Genomic DNA, 19,318 nt, shown 5'->3' on the forward strand with positions numbered 1-19,318 from the left:
AATTGAAAATAACAACCCACTCTATGCTGTTTACAAGAGACACATCTAAAATGTAAGGAAGGATGAAAATAAAAGAATAAAAAAAAGATATGACATACAAACATGAATCAAAAAAAGCAAGTGTAGCCATGATAAAATCAGAAAAAGTAGACTTTAAAGCACAAAAGATCACTAGAGATAAAGAATACTTCATAATTGATTTTTAAAAGTTCAAAGAAGATTTATAATGATTTAAAAATTATGCACCTAATAACAAAGACGCAAAATATATAATGAAAAAAGGATAGACTACGAGTAAAAATCAATATATCCATAACCACATTTTCTTTATCTATTTGGAATCTTTCAGTAATTTTTTTATTACTAGGTTTTAGTAATTGCATTGAAGTCAGATAACCTACTCTGTATGATTTTAATCCTTTAAAGTTTGTTAAGCATGTGGTCAATTTTGTAAATGTTCCTTCCTTGAATCCATGAAAAGAGTATATATCCTATTGCAGGGCTCTATATGAATCAGTTACACTTGTTAACGTTGTCAAACATTTTATCTTTATTGACTTCATCACTGGTTTGATTGATTCACCTATATATATAAAAGCCTAATATGCAAAGTGTCCCCTCAGGAGTTTGACCACTTACTATGACCTGTGCTGTTGTGGGGAGGCCCGGAACGAAGGAAGGCCCCGGCTGGCAGCCAGTAGCCGGGAGAGGGAGGCCCAGGCTGGCAGCCGGCAGCCACTAGGGATCCTACCAGTGCACAAATTTTGTGCACTGGGCCTCTAGAATGCAGTTTGTCATTCTGGACCAGGTCATTCTGCTATGAAGGACATTATTGGCACAAATGGGGAAACCTGAACGAGGTCTGTGGATTACGAGTTGGACGCTAGTAACATACTCAAGTGAATTCTTTGATTTCGACAGATGTTTGAAGGTTGTAAAGGACAATGTCCCTCTGTGGGAAACACTAAAGTATTCATTGGTGACTCGGCATAAATGGTGGCAACTAATTTTCAAATGGTTTAGGGGGAAAAAAAAGGTACCTGCAACTTTTCTATGAATTTAAGATTGTTTTCACATTTTAAAAAAGAGAAAATAAATTTTTAAAAAGCATTGCCTTGATGTCCTTCCTGTGACAGCCAATTTTGTCATTTTAAACGATTACCCCCTAATGTTCTTCATAGCACAAGTTTCTTAGGTAGTTTTACTTGTACTTCAGTTCATTTTGCATGGACTTTTTCCACATAAGATTTATTGTAACCATGTCCCCTCACTATTGGTAACCTTCTTAAAGGCTACTGCACATCTGTCCAGTGGACACTCACAAATTCAGCAATGCCTCTCTTATGAGAAATGTGGGGGTTTTTAGTTTGTTTATTTATTTGGATATTTTTGCTTGTTCATTTATAGCATTATGATTAAGCTTAATGAATAGTCTTGAATATGTATATTTTTACAGGTTTAATACTATTTTCTCAGATTTGCCACAGTTGAGGTAAAAGAATATGAACCTCTAATGGGTTCTGATAATCATTTCTAAATTGTATTCCAGAGTGTTGGATTAGTCAACCTTCATAGCTGTCAGAAACTCTGAGTTAGGAAGCTTCTGGCCCAGAATGGACTATCTTAATTACAACACCTATTTATAACTTAGTAGGCAGAAAAGGGGAGCAAAAGATCTTGGGTTTTAATGTGCAGTTCAGTTTTAGGGAAGCTGAATATTTTCCCAAACTTATTATAAATAATGTATTTTTGGGTAGTTAATTTTGTGAAAAAAATGTGTGTGTGTGTGTGTGTGTGTGTGTGTGTGTGTGTGTGTGTGTACACACATATATATTTTTTCAATAACTGTCTAGGCCCAAGAGAGAGCTGCTCCCCTTGGAGTGCCACATCAGCAAATGGAAACAGATCTAACCTTTGTGTCCCTGTAAATGCTCCTCTTGACCAAGAAATGCAGTCTATCCAGTCAGCTAATCCCCAAACAGCAAATCGAATCTGGGCTTTATGCTTATTTTCTTGTTCTTTCTCACCCCAAACAAGGTTGATTTTGTGGCTCCAGCTAATTGGATATTTTCTATTTTTCTCTTCCTTGTTCTTATTCTGTATCCCCTAAAAGCTTCCAGCCTTCTGCCCCATTCTGCAATTCTCCAATAGGAGTCTACCCACTTTATGAAGTATTAAATAAAGCTTGTTTACATCACCTTTATTGTCTTCTTTAATCATTTTTTAACAGTATGTATGCATGTGTGTGTGTGCATATATATTTATATATACATATATACACACTGAAAAATAGAAAATCTGAACATATATTAATAATCTTGAATGAAAATGGAATGTCGCCAAAGAGGAACCTGAAGTCAGAGCCAGCTTCCAAGGTGACTGCTCCAGGTTTTGCGCTGAGCTAACCTATGCTCTCCTGAAAGTGTGCAGACACCATCAGCCAGAGGACTCTGCAGTGTCGAAAAGGGTTGCAATCCAGCAGCAAAATAACTGGCTTCATGTTGGGCTTAGAATTAATACATTTTCCTTTGTTTGCTGCCATGTGCAAAGACTATGATTTTTAGTAATTGCTTCCTTAGTTGCTTTGCTCAGATTAAATTAGGTAGATCCGTGATATTTTAAGAGTCTCACAAACCCTGTGTAAACAGACACAGAACTCACAGTGACCCCAATGCAATAGGTGCAGCCCACAGACAGCCAAGTTCATCAGGGGGACATTCAGAGTGTTCACTTGCAAGCAATTGATTTTCAACAGAAAAGTCAGCAGGATCAAGCAGCCTGTTGGGATGAAAATCCCCTGAATCACCTCTATCACCATGTTTTCTAGTAACTGACTCCTGACACCATATAGGGTAATAGCCAAATTACTATAATTATCCAGCCACACAAGTGGCATATCAACATTATTTTAAACATGGATTTTTTTTTTGCATAATCTTTCATTATCATCATTCAGCCTACCATTTGGAAATGGAAAACAACAACAAACTGTGATCTCCAACCAGAAGAAGAGAGGTCACCAAAGAGAACAAATAAAAGGGCTATTTACATGTGAATATACTAAGTGAGATGTGTTTTACAGTTAAATACACTCTTGAAATTCATTAAATGCCTTCTCCCCTGCTTCATAAATGTGGGCAAAAGAGACATTGCCTACTGAGAAAATAATCCCAGCACATAATGATCATAACGAATATAAATAAAGCCACTTTCCTTTCAAAGACCTCAAGGCTCTATATAAAAATGAATTTGCATTTCTACCATTGTGAAATGAATGTCAGGTGACGAGCACAGCCTAGCCATAGGCCATTCCCAGTGCTTATAAGGAGAGTCGGATGCGCCTTCTAGTCGTCTTGCTCTGTGCAAAAAAACAAATTCTTAAGTGGGTGCCTTAAGAATCATTTGGTGCTGCTGTTTTAATATTTTGAAGTTTTTTATTGTTGACATTATTACAGATGTCCCACATTTTCCCCCTCTTTGCCCCCTCCACCCAGACCCTCCCCTTCCTCTGGCCCTCCCCACATTATTTTCTGTGTCTAGGTGCTATGCGTATATATTCTTTAGCTATTCTCTTCACCTTTTTTCATCCCGTCCAGCCCTCTCCTCTCCCCTCTGACATCTGTTAGACTACACCATATACCCATGACTCTAGTTCTACTTTGTTTGTTACTTTATTTTTTGCCCTGGAAGCATTTACTGTCAACCTTGGAGAGAAACACATTAGTCTGGGCATAGATCTGGTATTACTTGTTTTGTCAACATCTCTAGCAAAGCATTAGTTAATTCTAGAATATCAAAGTTGACAAGAGTAGCTAAAGTTTTGGAAGAATGAAATTTTGTCACCTTTCTATACTAAAAAGGTATTTAGTGGTTAAAAAAAAAAAGACAAAATTCGAATTATAACCAAGCATGTATGAGCATTAAGTAGAGTGGACTCTGTTACCAATGTAACAGTCATTTAGACAGACATGAGCAGAGCAAGGACGATGGGTCAGGTACAGAAGGTCATCAGGGTGGAAAGCCCCATGTGCCTAGCAAGGGGCAAAATTGGGAAAACAAGGACCTCGCCCCCAGAGTAACCTTTCCTCCCCTAGCCTGTCATGGTCATGAGGTTTGGAACTCCTGACCTCTCCTCCCTAAAGATAACATCTAGGCCTTAGTTGTGTTTCAGCTCCAGGCCCAGAAAAGCAGCAAAACCAGACAAATGATGCCATGGCTGCCTCAGGACCAGCTGCAATGACTAATGACACCCTGCCCTGGCGCTGACCAATCAGTGGAGACCACTACCCTGAAAGGACATACCTGGAAAGCTGATGAATATTCTATTGAGACCCTCCCCTGACCCTTCCCTTAAGATTCCCATCTGCAAGAGAGAGAGATAAATACCTTCAACACAAGGGACCCAGCTCTCTCCAGGGGGCAAGCCCAGGCCATTCCCTCCCCACCCTTTCCTCTAAGGGAGACTTGCAACCAGTGGAGCAATGGGCAGTGTCAGCTCTTCCCGGGCCAACCCCCTGAACCTGTCTCCAAGGCCCCTTTTCTCTGACTTCCCAGCCTGGGCTCTCCTGCTGCTGCTTCTATGTTGAGCCCTCCCTTGTTTCAGTCCTGTGTGCATTTGCTGCGGCCAATACATTCTTGCTTGCTCTGCTGCACTTTGTCTCTTGACTGAAATCTTTCCTTCAAGAAGACAAGAACTGAGGTCTCGGCGTCTCACAGGTACCACCACCACCTGCATTACTGCCATAGCCTTGTAGACGTGGCCACAGGGCTCCAGACAACCATTGACACAGGACCCTAGGTGTTATGGGCTAAATTAGGTCCCCACAAAATTCATGTTTAGGTCCTACCCCCAGCACCTCAGAATGTGTCTATATTTGGAGATAGGGCCTTTAAAGAGATAATGAAAGTAAAATGAGGTCATATGGTGGCCTTTAATCCCATATGACTGGATCCCTGTAACAAGAGGAGATTAGGACATGGACAGGAACAGAGGGAAGACCACACGAAGACATAGGGAGAAAGCAGCCATCTAGAAGCCACGGAGAGAGGCCTCGGAAGAAACCAACCCTGCCAACGCACTGATCTCAGACTTCTAGCTTTCAGAACTGTGAGAAAATAAATGTCTGTTGTTTAAGCTCCCCAGTCTGTGGTACTCTGTTATGCCAGCCTGAACAAACGTAATACAGAGTCCCTAGTGGGTCACTAGTGAAATAACTACAGAACACACTGGATATTAAAATAGGTATTCTGAGGTACATAATGCAAATATTTTGGCAGAAATACTGCTATTCTCTGTAGACGAGTGTTTCACCCATATTTGAAATCCACAAAGTAAACTAGAAGGCAACCAGGCATATAAAACAGAACCTTGGGAAGATGGACTAAAAGACCCATCTTTTATTTTATTGAGACACAATACATGGTTTGATTTAGCCATTGTTTCTTAGGTTGGGCACATGGAGAGTGATTCCAGATGTTTCCTACCCTTTCAGAGGTGAGAATCTGAGGTCAGAAGCAAATGTAAGTTCGATGAAAATAAATTTAAGACATAAAGAAACATTTCATCACAAAGTGATTTTTTTTATTTAAAAGGCAGCATGGCTATGTTTTATGTGGAGATGTTATAAAAATTATATTTTGAAGGATCTTCTAAATGTATAGTAACCAGCACTTTTCCTGGGTGAGTTGGTTATATTGGTGAGGGCTGTATTGGTTATTCTTTTGAAAGCCCACCATTCTGTTATATAAAATTATAATTCTCCCTGCCAATGGCACATTACATTCCACAGAGATCCTGTATGCTAGGCCCCAGTGGTATGATAAGATTCAAAGATCTGAACCTTGCAGGCCTCATTTAAAACAGATCCCTGCTCCCCAGGTCATACTAACCTACATGACAAACAAAAGTTTTGTTGCTTCCTTGTTTCTTTTTTTTTTTTTTAAAGTAGAAAATGTGGCAATGCCAATACAGCTGTGGAAACACACAGGCTGTGACCTATTTTGCCTTATGCATTATCAAGAAAATTGCTAGCTCAATTCTGATTCCAAAGTCTTCATTGTGCGATACAGTGAACAAGACACAGCTTGCTTTGCAAAGGCTGGGCAGGGCCAGTGGTGGGGCCAACTGGGAAAAAAAATACTATTTTGAGCCATTGTATTGTCACTGAAGGAATATATTCATAAACTGCCAGGCATATGGACTATGTTGATATGTGTTCACTAAGTATTCAGAGGCTCTTAGCATCTGTGTTTCTTTATGAATTCTTCCAATATTCAGAGAACTTGCTATTTCTATACTAGGCACTCCACTAAATAAAAACATACACTTTTATCAGATTTTCCTTACACTGGGACAAAATCTGTATCCTTAGACATTGTTCCCATTGGTCCCAGTTTGGTCCCAAGATTTAATAATTATAAATGAAAATTTTCAAGTCTGTGATAGGTTATATATGCAAAATGGATGATTAAAGATGAAAACATATACAAATTAGTCAAGTAAAATGCAAATTGAATGAGCTCAGTTACACTTTTTAAATGCAACTTTAACTTTGGATATGGCTGGTAGGATGGACAGCATGCTGATCAGAATGTGTGTGAATAGCTAAAGGAGAGCCACGGTATTAGCTTAAGAAGGTTGAGCTGGGACGTTCTTCTGCCTGGAAGGGTTCAGGCTGGTGTAAAATTGCAAGTTTCACAGCTGGTGGGAAAGACCTGACCCTAAGTCCAGGATCTGAGAAGCAGCAGTTTATTTGAGAGGTGATTCCCGGAAGCACCAGGAGGGTGGTGAGGGAGAGAGAAAGGGAAGGTAAAGTACTAGTATGTGTCATTGCACAGCTCACCACTGTGGACAGCTGGAACTTAACTCTGTGGAGGAACTGCGGGAAACAGTATAAAACTCCTGCCTCCCAGTTCTCCCACCGGAAGCATGGGTATTTATGCCCTGACTACTATCACTTGTGTATGTTTTCACAGCAGCGTCTTGGCGTGGGCTCCCTGAGAAGCAGACGTGGAGTCAAGGATTCCAGTTCAACCATTTACCTGGGAGCTGACAGAGAAAACAGTAGTAAGGGGGCAGTGCTGTGAGACAGGGAAGGAGAGCCTGCGCTCAGTGTGTTAATTCCTGGCAGTCCTGGCCTGCCTCTGGCACAGGGGAGAGTGGCCGGCCAGTTCCAAATCCCACAGACGCAGAGGTGAAGAGTCCACAGGTGGAATTTGTTCAGAGCACACACACAATAGTCTTGAGGCAGGACAGAAAGAAGTTAGGGAAAAATCCCGACAAGTGGGATGAGGAAGTAGGAAGGGACTTCACAGGCCAGTGAGCCCTTTCATCAGAGCCCTCACTACCACATTTGACACCCCTGCCATGGTCACAGAAGGCAACAACAACAGGAACTTGCTACTGTCAGATCATTCCAAGGTGGAGATAAAAAAAAAAAAACTGACAAGGGGCCGACCCCCAAACTCATTATATCAGCATTATAATGAAAATCGACACCGCGAGTAGAAGGAGGTGGCCAAGGAGGACCAATACAAGAACAGACCATATTAGGAACAAGACCCCCACCCAACCCGAAGGTGGAGAAAGAATTTGGTGCCACAAAGTTCAAAAACCGGGATCACGTAAAATCCCAGGAACTGACCATGTGCACAACTTACTCCAGCTGGCCTGCATCCACTTGGACATGCACTCTTGCTTCTTTCAGAGCAGCGCCCGCACCCTGACATCTCCCTTTCTCTACCTGAATAAAACTTGCTTTTGTTCTTACTCCGACTCGATCTTGAAACCTTTCCTGCATGAGTCAAGAGCCTGGAGGTTGCCTGACACGTGAAAGGTTCGGGACCATGCCAGGCAGGGCCAGTCCCCCGTTTTGCTGGTCTGGTGACAGTCCTAGGGATATGCCACTGAGAACCCATTAAAAAGTGCTAATCCAATACGTCGTTGAAGTAAAAAAACGGACCATGTATCTAGTGTAGTAAAACCCACTGGAGTTTTCAGTCAAAGCCATCTTACATAAGTTACCTTGGCAAGCAGAGAGGGCGGGAGCTGGGTGCTGGGTTAGCCCCTGATGAGCTTTAAAACCTTGCATGAGCTTAGGCAGGTGTAAAAAGGAAACCATGTCACCTATCCTAGCTCTCCCACCAATTTAAAGGAATAAAATGAGAAGATATATATGAAAATCCTTTGAAAAAAAGCACTGAACAAAATACAAGGTATAAGGCACAATGATGTATGCCCATCTGAACCAAGAATTTTAGTTCATATTTTAGAGAAATTATATTTCCTTTAACTTGAGACTTTCATCAGAAAAAACATGAACAGGAGATCATAGAATTTTCTCTGGAGCCTCATTCTTTGTTGTTGATAGGAAGATGGCAGCAAATGTGGTGATGACTCTTTTCTTAGACATAATGAGCTGTTGATTATTTGTGGATCCATCCCTGAGTTATTTGGAAGGCTACAATAGTGCTCCCTAGTGAAAATTTCATAATCATCTTTGTGTCAGTGAACATAAAACTGGATTTTCAAAAATAAACAAGGCACAGAAGATAACACAAGTTTCCTCATTTCCTTAATGTACCATCCTTTTTTGAGATCAACTAATTTTAAGTAAAAATATTAAAGGCCATAGAGAGAAATAGAACTTCTTTCAGCTTCCATATCTCTGTGGGCTTTTGCTAAACAGGGATATACTAGATTATGCGTGTTTTTAAGTCTAAATTTTAAATGTTTTTCTCCCCATAAGTTTCCAAAATAGGAACTTTCCATTCATTCTATATATATCTGGCACGATCATCAGTAGCCTCAAAGCTTCTCAGGAACACACTGGAAAAGACTATATCATTTCAACCATATATATATATATATATATATGTATATATATATATATACACACATATACACACACACACACACACACACACACACATACACACACAGTTTTATTGATTTCAGAGAGGAAGGGAGAGGGAGGGAGGGATAGAAACATCAATGATGAGAGAGAATCATTGATTGGCTGCCTCCTGCACGTCCCACACTGAGGATTGAACTTGCAACCTGGGCATGTGCCCCAATCAGGAATCGAGCCATGACCTCCTGGTTCATAGGTTGACACTCAACCACTGAGCCAAAGTGGGGGGTGGGGGGTGAGGTGGGGGGGACAACTTAAAATTTTTTTAGGACTTACTCTGTACTTGGCACTGAGTTAAGTACATCATGTAGATTCTAACATTTAATCTTTCCAACAATTCTTTGGGTTAGAGACTATTTTTTATCTCCATTTTATACATGAGAAAATTGATCCATAATGTCTATTTAATGCCACTTTCGGTAAGAATTTATACATTTGAAAATGACAATGATAACTTATGACTGAAGATTGCCTCATGCTGAAAAGTTCCTTCAGTGCACTCCAACGTCTCTTTGCTAAGAAGCATGGGCCAGTCAGCCTTCACTATTAAAAAACAATGACCTCAAATCTCTCTTTTGGGAAGAGTACAGTCTTCAGTGCGAAAAGGAAACCGCCTCTGCATCGGTGGCTGGACATTCAGATGAGCTCTGTGCATCCAGGCACTTGGTTTTCCATCAAGGGAATGACGGCACGTGCCATTGTTTAGATTAACAAGAGCTTTGCCACCACTCAGTGTGTTTCTCTTTCTTTCTTTCTTTCCTTTTTTTTTTTTTTTTTTTGACAATCTTGATATATAATCTTGCAGAAACAAGAAAGTGGAACAATTCAAAATGCCCAGATTTTAACTTGGGAAGACTCAAGTGGGTGAAAGGCCAATCACAAAGAAGTAACAATTGCTAACAACAATGACCAACATTGATTGAGCACTAGAGTAAAGCCCTTGACATGGGTGTTCTCAGTGAAACTTCACAACTCCTCTCTGTGGGAGGTATCACTATTATTCCTATTTTACAAAAGAAGAAACCCTGGTGTAGAGAAGTGAATTAACATACCTTGCCTGCATCTGTCTGATTTAAGAACCGAAACATTTAACTGCAAAGATACCCAGGAATGCAGTAAGATCTCGTTAAATTAAAATACCAAAGTTTGAGATTACCTAATTTCACTTGGTGAAAATCCTGATACAGACAATGTTTTAAAATCAATTTTGTTATTTCAGATGGGTAGGAATAAATTAAGCAAGTTAAAAATGACTATTTGCTTAAATAGGCCAGTACTATTGAAAAAATAATAATTTGCTAACGACATAAACACAGAAGCACTAACTAGTAGGATTAAAACTTAAAGGCATATAGAACTCCTTGAGTTACTGATTTGAAAAATTCACTCATTATAATTATGCTTGCATGTATATGTAAAATCATTAAATATTACCAATTATTTCACCATAAACAATCTAAAGGCAGACATTCTGAATTTAGGAAACCTTAAACTGCAAAGCCATTATGTTTAACTAAACTAAAATTTAAAATTTAGACTATCTGAGCTCATGGATATGTGCGCAATGATTTGATTAACCATGGGAAGAACCTATACCTTAAAGAGAATTTCAGGAGGAGATATAAAATTAGTTCCATCACTTAGTAAAACACAGTTGTGTATAGGCATGGATTTAATTCTTGACATGTTCCTGTGATAGCCCCTGTACCTTGACTTTCTTGAAAGATTAAGTCTCGTGGTGGCTCCAGAACATCATCAGGATGTGGGACACAGAATCCGTGGAAGGGCCCCAAGTCAAAGCACTCATGTAGGAGCTGCATGTTCACTTGTGAGCACACGCTCATGAACCCAACAGCTACACCTTCCACCTGAAACATCCAAAATATCTAGTTAGTCTATCAGACCTCAAATGGATTCTCAGCATGAAACTTTCATGAGTCCATAGCATAGTGGGTGATTGGACCAACGTAGTTTGGCAAGTACTTTGAGGCATTTGAGAGAGGGAGCAGTGCTTTCCTTCAGCAGCTCTAGTGTCCAGCACAATGCATGGCACACACAACACACTCAAAACAATCCTATATAATAAAAGCCTAATATGCAAATTATCCCCTCGACCGGGCGTTCAACCAGGAGTTCATCTGGGAGTTCGACCAGGGGATGGGGCCAGCAGCCAACTGTGGGAAGGTAAGCCCTAGCCAGTGGCAGCAGGCAGCCACCGGAGGAAGGGAGGTCCCGGCTGGCAGCCGGCAGCGGCTAGGGATCCTACCCTTGCATTAATTTTGTGCACTGGGCCTCTAGTGTTCAACAAGTGACCGTGGTCAACAATCCTAGAAATGGATACCTAACATAGGGAAGCTGCCAGAGAGTTCTTGAAGAAAAACTACTTGGAACTTAACATGTGCCCTCTTGGCCCAGGCAGTGCCCCGCCTGCCCACATCCTTTGCATTATCCCACTGCAAGCCTAGCCTTCTGTCCACTCTCCTCCTCGGTACCATGCACAGTTTTCAAAGACCAGCCACTGTTCCCGTGTCCATCTGATTGACTCCCGATTCAGAGAAAGTTCATGGTCACTCACTCCTTACCAGGTAGGAACTCTTTGATTTTCTTGAATTCATTTATTTGCTTAGAAGGTCTCATAGAAAGGAGATGTGAGGAAAGAGGTTTGGTGGAAAGGTCTGAGCAAAGTAAACTCATGGGTCTAATCTAAAAATGCATCTATCACCTTCCAGCATCATAACAGCTACCTGTTTGAACCTCTTAGAATGGTCCCCATGATTTTAGGCCTTTGATGAGAAAGACACAGGTAGGATTAAGAATGTGATAGTGTGATAGAATAAGAAATTTATATTTGGTCTTCATCCCTGATCCAAGAGCAAGCTCCTAAAACACTTGCAATTTCCTAAAAGGCGCATTTTTTGTTTTTTCATAATAGCCCTTTTCAAGGATACCTGAGTTTATGCTAATAAGGTCACTCTTGGAAAATGGGGGCTAGTTGTCAGAGGAACGAAACCTGTGATTTGAGGGTTGGAACTTTCAGTCCCACCCCTGACCTCAAGGGAGGGGAGAGGGGCCAGATATTAAGTTCAATCACCAATAGCCAATAATATAATCAACCATTCATGGCACCACCATAAAAACCCCTAAACAACTGGATTAAGGAGTTTTTGGTTTAGTGAACTCATTGAGGTGCTGGGAGGTGATGTGCTCAAAGAGGGCATGAAAACTCACCCCACCCCCTCCGCCACACACACACCTTGCTCTATGTATCTTTTCCATTTGACTGTTCCTGAGCTGTATCTTTTTTATTTTAATTTTTATTGGTTTTGAGAGAGAGAGAGAGAGAGAGCAGAGAGAGAGAAACATCAATGATTGGTTGTCTCCTGCATGCCCCCTACCAGGGAGGGAGCCTGAAACTCAGGCTGGAATTGAACTGGCAACCTTTTGGTGAATGGGATAACGCCCAACCAACCGAGCCACACTGGCCAGGGCCTGAGTTGTATCTTTTATAATGAACTGTAGTAGTAATTAAAACATTTCCCTGAGTTCTATGAGCTGTACTATTAAATTAGTGAATCCAAGGAGGGGGTTGTGAGAACCCCTGATTTATTGCCAGATAGTCAGGAGTACAGGTGGCAATCTGGGGCTTGTGACTGGCGTCTGAAGTGGGAGCAGTCTTGTGGATCTGAGCTCTAAATGTGTGGGTCTGTGCTGACTCCAGGTAACGTCAGAACAGAGCTGCAGGACACCCAGTGGTGCTTTGAGAGCTGAAGAACTAGTTGGTGTAGAAAGAAAACTCTACACATTTGGTGTCAGAGGGCTGTGATTAGAGGAAACAAGTTATCTTTTAATGAGTAACTAGCTAATCTGCACCTATGATTGGTACTAAAATATAAATTAACAAATTTAATTCTATCATATTCCACATTAAGAGATGACTGTTACTGAAATTCTTTATTATATCTATTAAATAATTCTATACTTCATTCTTCTCCATAAGATAAGCATTTAAAATTTTAAAAGAGAATGAGAGAAAATGTATAGTTCCTTGGTTAACTAATCTTATTGTGGTAATCATTTTGTAATATGTACATATATCAAATCATTATGTTGTACAACTTAAATTATACAAAGTTATATGTCAATTATATCAGTAAAAGTGGAAAAAAATAAATTTCACATAAATAATTCCTGCTGATTATTACATGGGTTTGAAGCAAATTCTGGTTGACTGGTTTGACTGCCAGTTCTTAATAGAAACTAGCATTTATCCCTCAAGGGTTTAGCCTCTTTTGGGGGACAACCATTCCACTTAAAAAGTAGAACTCAATAATCATAGGCATTCCCTAGTCCCCAAAATGTAGCATCATCCCATAAATGCCCATTATGAGAAAATGATTAATATTTTAACTCACAATTTTCAACTGGTGTGCCACAAGAATTTTAAAAACATGTAATACTTGGCTATTTAATCAGGGGCACTGACCTCTTTTCCTTTAGATTGACAAACGAAAAAAAAAAAAAAAAAGGACAACAACCCTGATTGGTGTGGCTCAGTTGGTTGAGTATTGACCAGTACACCAAAAAGTCACCGGTTTGATTCCCGGTCTGGACACATACTCTGGTTGCAGGCTTGATGCCGGGTAGGGATTGTGCAGGAAGCAGCCAATCAATGTTTCTATCTCTCCCTCTCCCTTCCTCTCTCTCAAAAATAAATAAAAGCACTTTCTAAAAAATTGCAACAGCCAACACAGCAAAAGTGGACTGTTGTGAATGCTCTGTCCCAAACCATAAATATATAGGTCATATAATAGAATCACATCTTATTGGTCATGTCACATAAGATTGCATCTGATTAGTTAATTCTTGGTACCAGAACACCTTATATACAAGTATTGGCACCCAATTTTTTCAAAAGTCACTTTGGAGCAAAAAGGGTAGGTAATTACTATTATTATTATTTTTGGTAAATCATTCAAAATTATACCTATATTTTTGGTCAGATTAACAAAAAGTATATTTTTAATGTGCCACAGAATTTTAATAATTAGTTTGTGTGCCATGAGATGAAAAAGTTGAAAATCACTGAAAATCACACAATAAAGCAGAAAATTAAGCTACAATAATGCTCAATCTTTTAAATGGCACAGAAAAATTAGGTATTAAACTAATGTTCTCAAATGTGCCTTCTAGTTTAAAACCATTTGTTTTCAAACATATGTTTGAAAAATACATGTGAGATTTCCTTTATTTTCTCTTTAATGCTATAAATATAAGGGGATGATTTAAAAATTAATTTTTCCATGCATATCCTTTTCTTTACCAGCTCCCCAAAATGATACTAGCTAGCTGTAAAAGGCTGAATTTACACAGCTGTTTTATAAAGCCATTGACACTTTAATAAAAGTCCAAAATAAACATTTTAATTTTTTCCCCAAATAACAAGCGATTGTTTGTCTTGTTTGCACTCATGAACAAAGGCTGAGTAGCTGCAGTTGTCTGGCTTCTCTGTAATTGTAGGCCCAAGACTCAGCAGACGCTGATTAACCAATCCATCTACCATATGTGCAGAAAGAGCCGGCCAGCCTCCCTCTCGGCAGGGAAAATTGGCATCCATCTTGGTTCACATGGAGATGTCCTTCTAATCTACAGCCACACTGGCACAAAGAAACTTCGATGGCCTGAAATACCTTTTGCTGGCTTCATGGAGAGCTGCATGCGCATGATAAGAATGTATTATTTATAAGACTGCTGTTAGTAATGAGCTATTACACTAATGGCTCATTGTGTTTGGAATTTGATTTCAAATGGCATGGATCACACATTCTGATGAAAATGAGAAAAACATGTTTTGCCATTAGGAACAAAGATTTAACATTCTCCAATTCTACAACCTGTTATATTCCCATCATTCATCCCGGGTTGTGACAATTCACAAAAGTTCACAATTATGGACTGCTACCGAGCAAGGACATACTGTGGACGTGTCTGCTATTTCCTTTGAGTTTCTTTCAAATAACTATTTTGATTTGAGAAACACTGCTCTGAATTATGAATTTGTGGAAGGGTTCAAATGCATCTTTTTGCGTGTATGTTTTCCAAAAACAATAAATGGATGTAATGGACTATTTTCACCTGTTCAATGAAAAGGCATTGATTGCTGGCTGCTATCTATCCTCCAGGTGACAGGGATACTTTCTACCACAAAGGTGTCTTCAATTTTCTTATACTGAAGAGCTAACCTGTAAGTTTTGTTGTTGTTGTGATCTACACGATGGTACATAAGGCTCAGGTTACTAGAAAATCTTATGTGCAGTGGTCTTGTCCTGACACGCAGGTCCATTTATAGACACATGTGCACTGTATCGAACATGCTTCCATCTGAAAGGCCTTATGGTCATCCATCCCTTTTGGGTGGCAATACTCCACAATTAGGTAGCCCTCACTGCGAACAGTGCCAGCTCTGATCCCCTCTTCCTTATGCCAAGGGCATGGCTGAGTTGGCAGGCACTGTCTACACACAGGTCAGCGGTGCCTACGCCATGGATAATGCCAAAGCAGACACTCCGCCATCTGTCTCTAGGAGCTGCCCTTGGCCTCTAACTTCCCTTCCCAGAAATCTCAGTTTGGAGTAAACACCAGATGACAAGGTAAGCCAGGGCAAAGTTATGAAAAGCAACTTACAGCAAAGTGATGACTCCAAAGTGGCTATCAAGCCAAAGAATGTCCTCACAGTTAAAAACCTTTAATTAAGGGCTTTGCACACGGCACAGGCATAACTCTCAGACACTCTACATGCATGGCCTGTAACTGCTGTGAGCTGGGCTGGTAAGAAACAGACGTGATGTACTTTGTTCTATTATCTCTGGTCAACTGGAGTCACATATAAGCATGGTAAGCAAGTAAATGCCTAATTGGCATTTTGGGGGGAAAAGCCCTGACTTGCAGCAAATTCCAATTTCTGTGATATAAATACTCCAATTGTAGCCAATTGTAAACTACCAATGTAATGTCACTGAACAGGGAGCTGGAAAGGGATGCCCAGTAGCCACCATTATATAATCTTTCCACTATACAGAGACCACGGACATAAACCTAAAGAGCACAGGTATTAGTAAAATAATCAGGAAGTGATGGGTATTGAGCATTTATTAACTTTGTTTTTAATATAACTTATTACACTGTAAGTTTATATAATTTAATTTTTAATAATGGCTGTGTTTAACAACCAGCTTGCAAAATTACTGAAGACTTAACAATTGGCTCTTGTAAGCCCGAGAGAGAGCTAACTCCAGCATACCACTGCCTAAAGGGCCAACCTGAGGAAGTCTAGGTGATTGGGAGAATGACACAGGGAAACAGTGGGGAGGACAATGACAGCACTGATTTTGAACCTGAAAAGGCTTAATTCCCTGGATACAGCTTGGTACAGACTGAAGATCTGCTCCCATATCCTAAAATGGTTTCCTCCTATTGAGGGGTCCTGTTTCTGCCTTTCCATTTGAGACTGAGTCTGTGGTCTCATCTCCAAAGAATACAAAGTTTCTGATGTCTGAGGCAGCACAACCTCTTGGAGATTGGCTCTCTAGAGACACCAAAGGGTCCTTGCAGGGTTGGGATTGCAATTTGAAGCCTATAACTTTCCTCTGATGGTTTTACACAATAAAAATGTGTAACATACGACTAGAGAAAGAACGAATGTGAGTGTCTTCCCACTGCAGCTGCTCTTCAGGAGCACTAACTCAAGTGATTTAGGTTGAAGCTAGCACCTTGGAAGCAAAAAATTAAAAGCCTTCTCCAGAGTGATGTCAGCATCAAGGCAGCTTAAAGATATCCATCATTTTGTCCCCCAATTCAACAGCAAATATTCAGCATCTATCCATGAACAAAAGTGCCTATGAAATCCAGTACCATATGCAACGGGACCTGGAAGGAGTCTTGCCTACCTGTGCATCAGGAAATAGGCAGATAGTCATCGGTCCTGGCTATGGACCATGTGTGGCCTATGAATTGGATCCAGCACTTCTTGGTGTGGTCTGAGAGCCACTGACTTAATCACTCGCAGAGGAGAGAGAGCCTTTGTGAAGGGGCATGTTTCTAGAGAAGTTCCGGGACTTCATTGAAGCAAAAAAAGTCTGAATTTGGACAAACTAGAGTAGGTAAAAGGAACAGTTTGACATTAACCATGTCACCCATCACCAAGGAGACACAGATTAGTGCCAAGATAGATCTTCCTTAGGGTGGGGAAAGGGATAGCATACGAGCAAGTACCAGCATTCCCAGCTGTGTGAATGCTTCCTAAGGGACTCGTTTATCTGCACCCCATTCATGCGTACTAAATAGGGAGTCCAAAACTGGGGTGGGGTGGGTGAAAAGAGTCTAGGAAAACAGCAGATAAAATTCTTGGAGAACATTAAAGAAACACAGACCATAGATATGTTGTAAATTCTACCAAGAAGTCCACCCATGACCTACTGGGAATGTCTCACCCATGAATCCTCCCAACTGGCCCATGAGCACTCCCAGCTCTCTGTGTGCCTCACCCATATACCACCCTACCCCCATGGCTAGCTCCCTTGCATGTTTCCAGCAGCAGCATGAGCAGGCTTTGGCAGATGGCTAATGAACACATGCAGAAAATCAGTTAAAGCAATGGGCCAAAGAGAGACCACAAACTTGAGTTGTAGTGCCATCTTTGGGAAAAGAGGCTGTCAGTACCCAGCCTGCTGCTTCTCAAGATTCAGAAACTACATTTGAGCTTAAGAATTCTGCCACAAGAGAAAGCAAGAAGCATGGAGCAGATGTATTCACAGGATATCCAAGAAAGCCTCAGAATTCCTTGTAGGACTAATGGAGATATTTCACTTATGAAGGAGATGATTGCTACTTCAAAGGTGAAGCCAGTAACACAAAATTCCAAGGAACATTTAAAAAGCAAGGAAATATGACACTATCAAAGGATCACAATTATCTTATAGTAACCCAACTCAAAGAGATGGAGATCTCTGATTTACCACATCAAGAACTCAAAATAGCTATTTTAAAGAAACTTAATGAACTGCATGAAAGCACAGAGACAGTTCAAGAAAAATGGGGAAACAATACACACACACTCACATTGAGAAGTTTAATAAAGAGACAGAAATCATAAAAAATTGAAAAGAAATTTTGGTGCTAAATAATACAATGAATGAAACAAAACAAAATTCAATAGAGAGCATCAACACAAGACTTGATCAAGCAGAAGAAGTAATCAGTGAGATCAAAGACAGGATCTTTGAAATTATCAAGTCATGGGAAAACAAAGAAGAATGAAAAAGAGAGGAAAAAGTCTACATGATCTAGAAATATTGTCAAAATGATCAATTTGCAATCATTGGATTTCCGGAGGGAGAAAGAGGAAAAGGGGGACAGAAAGCTTATTTAAGAAGAGCTGAGAACATCTCAAATCTAGGGAGAGATTTGTATATCAAAGTTCATAAAAGTCCTAAGTCACCAAAGTAAACTTAAAAAGATCCCCTCCAAGGCACATTTAATAAAACTATCAAAAATAAAAGACAAATAGAGAATCCTGAAAGTAGCAAGAGACAAGAAGCTGCAATTTTTTATAAGGCTATCTTAGCAGAAACCTTACAGGGCAAGAGAGCATGAATGGTATATTCAAAGTGCTGGAACAAAACCCTGCCAACCAAGAACACTTTACCCAGCAAAGCTATCCTTCCGAAATGAAAGGTAGATCAAGACTTTCCCAGACAAACAAAAGCTGAGGGAGTTCATCACCACTAGACCTACCATATAAGAAATACTGAAAGGAGTTCTTTAAACTGAAATGTAAGGACACTAATTAGTACCGTGAGAACATATGAAAATATACAATACACTGATAAAGGTAAGTATATAGTCAAATTCAGAATTCTCTAATACTGTAATATTATACACAGTATTGTATACACAGGTGGAATGTTGATCACTTAACTCTAGTATAAAGGTTAAAGTCCAAAAGTATTAAAAATAAAAATAGCTATAATTTATTAATAAATATAATATTTAAAAAGGTAAATAGTGACATTGAAAACAAAAGGGTAAAATTTTTGTATATGATCGAAGTTAAGTTGTTATCAGCATAAAATATACTACATGTATAAAATTTTATGTAAGCCTCATTGTAACAACAAAGCAAAAAACTGCAATAGATCCCCAAAAGATAAACAAAAAAGAATATAAGCATACCCTACAGAAAATCAATAATTAACAAAAGAAGGCAGAAAGAGATAATGAAAGGAATAGGGTACTACAAAAAAAGAAAACAGTGACTCCTTACCTATCAATAATTACTCTAAATGTAAATGGATTATATTCTCCAATCAAAAGATATAGAGTGGCTGGATGAATAGGAAAGCAAGACCCAA

General features: G+C 39.8%; 1 protein-coding gene across 3 annotated transcripts in view; it reads right to left on the reverse strand.

Moving 5' to 3' along the window:
• The window catches only part of CFAP61 (cilia and flagella associated protein 61), a 242,240-nt gene that overhangs the window by 190,114 nt on the left and 32,808 nt on the right, over nt 1–19,318 (reverse strand). For all 3 annotated transcript variants that reach the window (XM_054724456.1, XM_008141292.3, XM_054724457.1), the window contains exon 7: nt 10,621–10,780. In XM_054724456.1, the coding sequence (XP_054580431.1) occupies nt 10,621–10,780 (160 nt within the window). The remainder of the gene's footprint in view (nt 1–10,620; nt 10,781–19,318) is intronic.

Source organism: Eptesicus fuscus, chromosome 12 (assembly GCF_027574615.1).
Source record: "Eptesicus fuscus isolate TK198812 chromosome 12, DD_ASM_mEF_20220401, whole genome shotgun sequence".
NCBI lineage: Eukaryota > Metazoa > Chordata > Mammalia > Chiroptera > Vespertilionidae > Eptesicus > Eptesicus fuscus.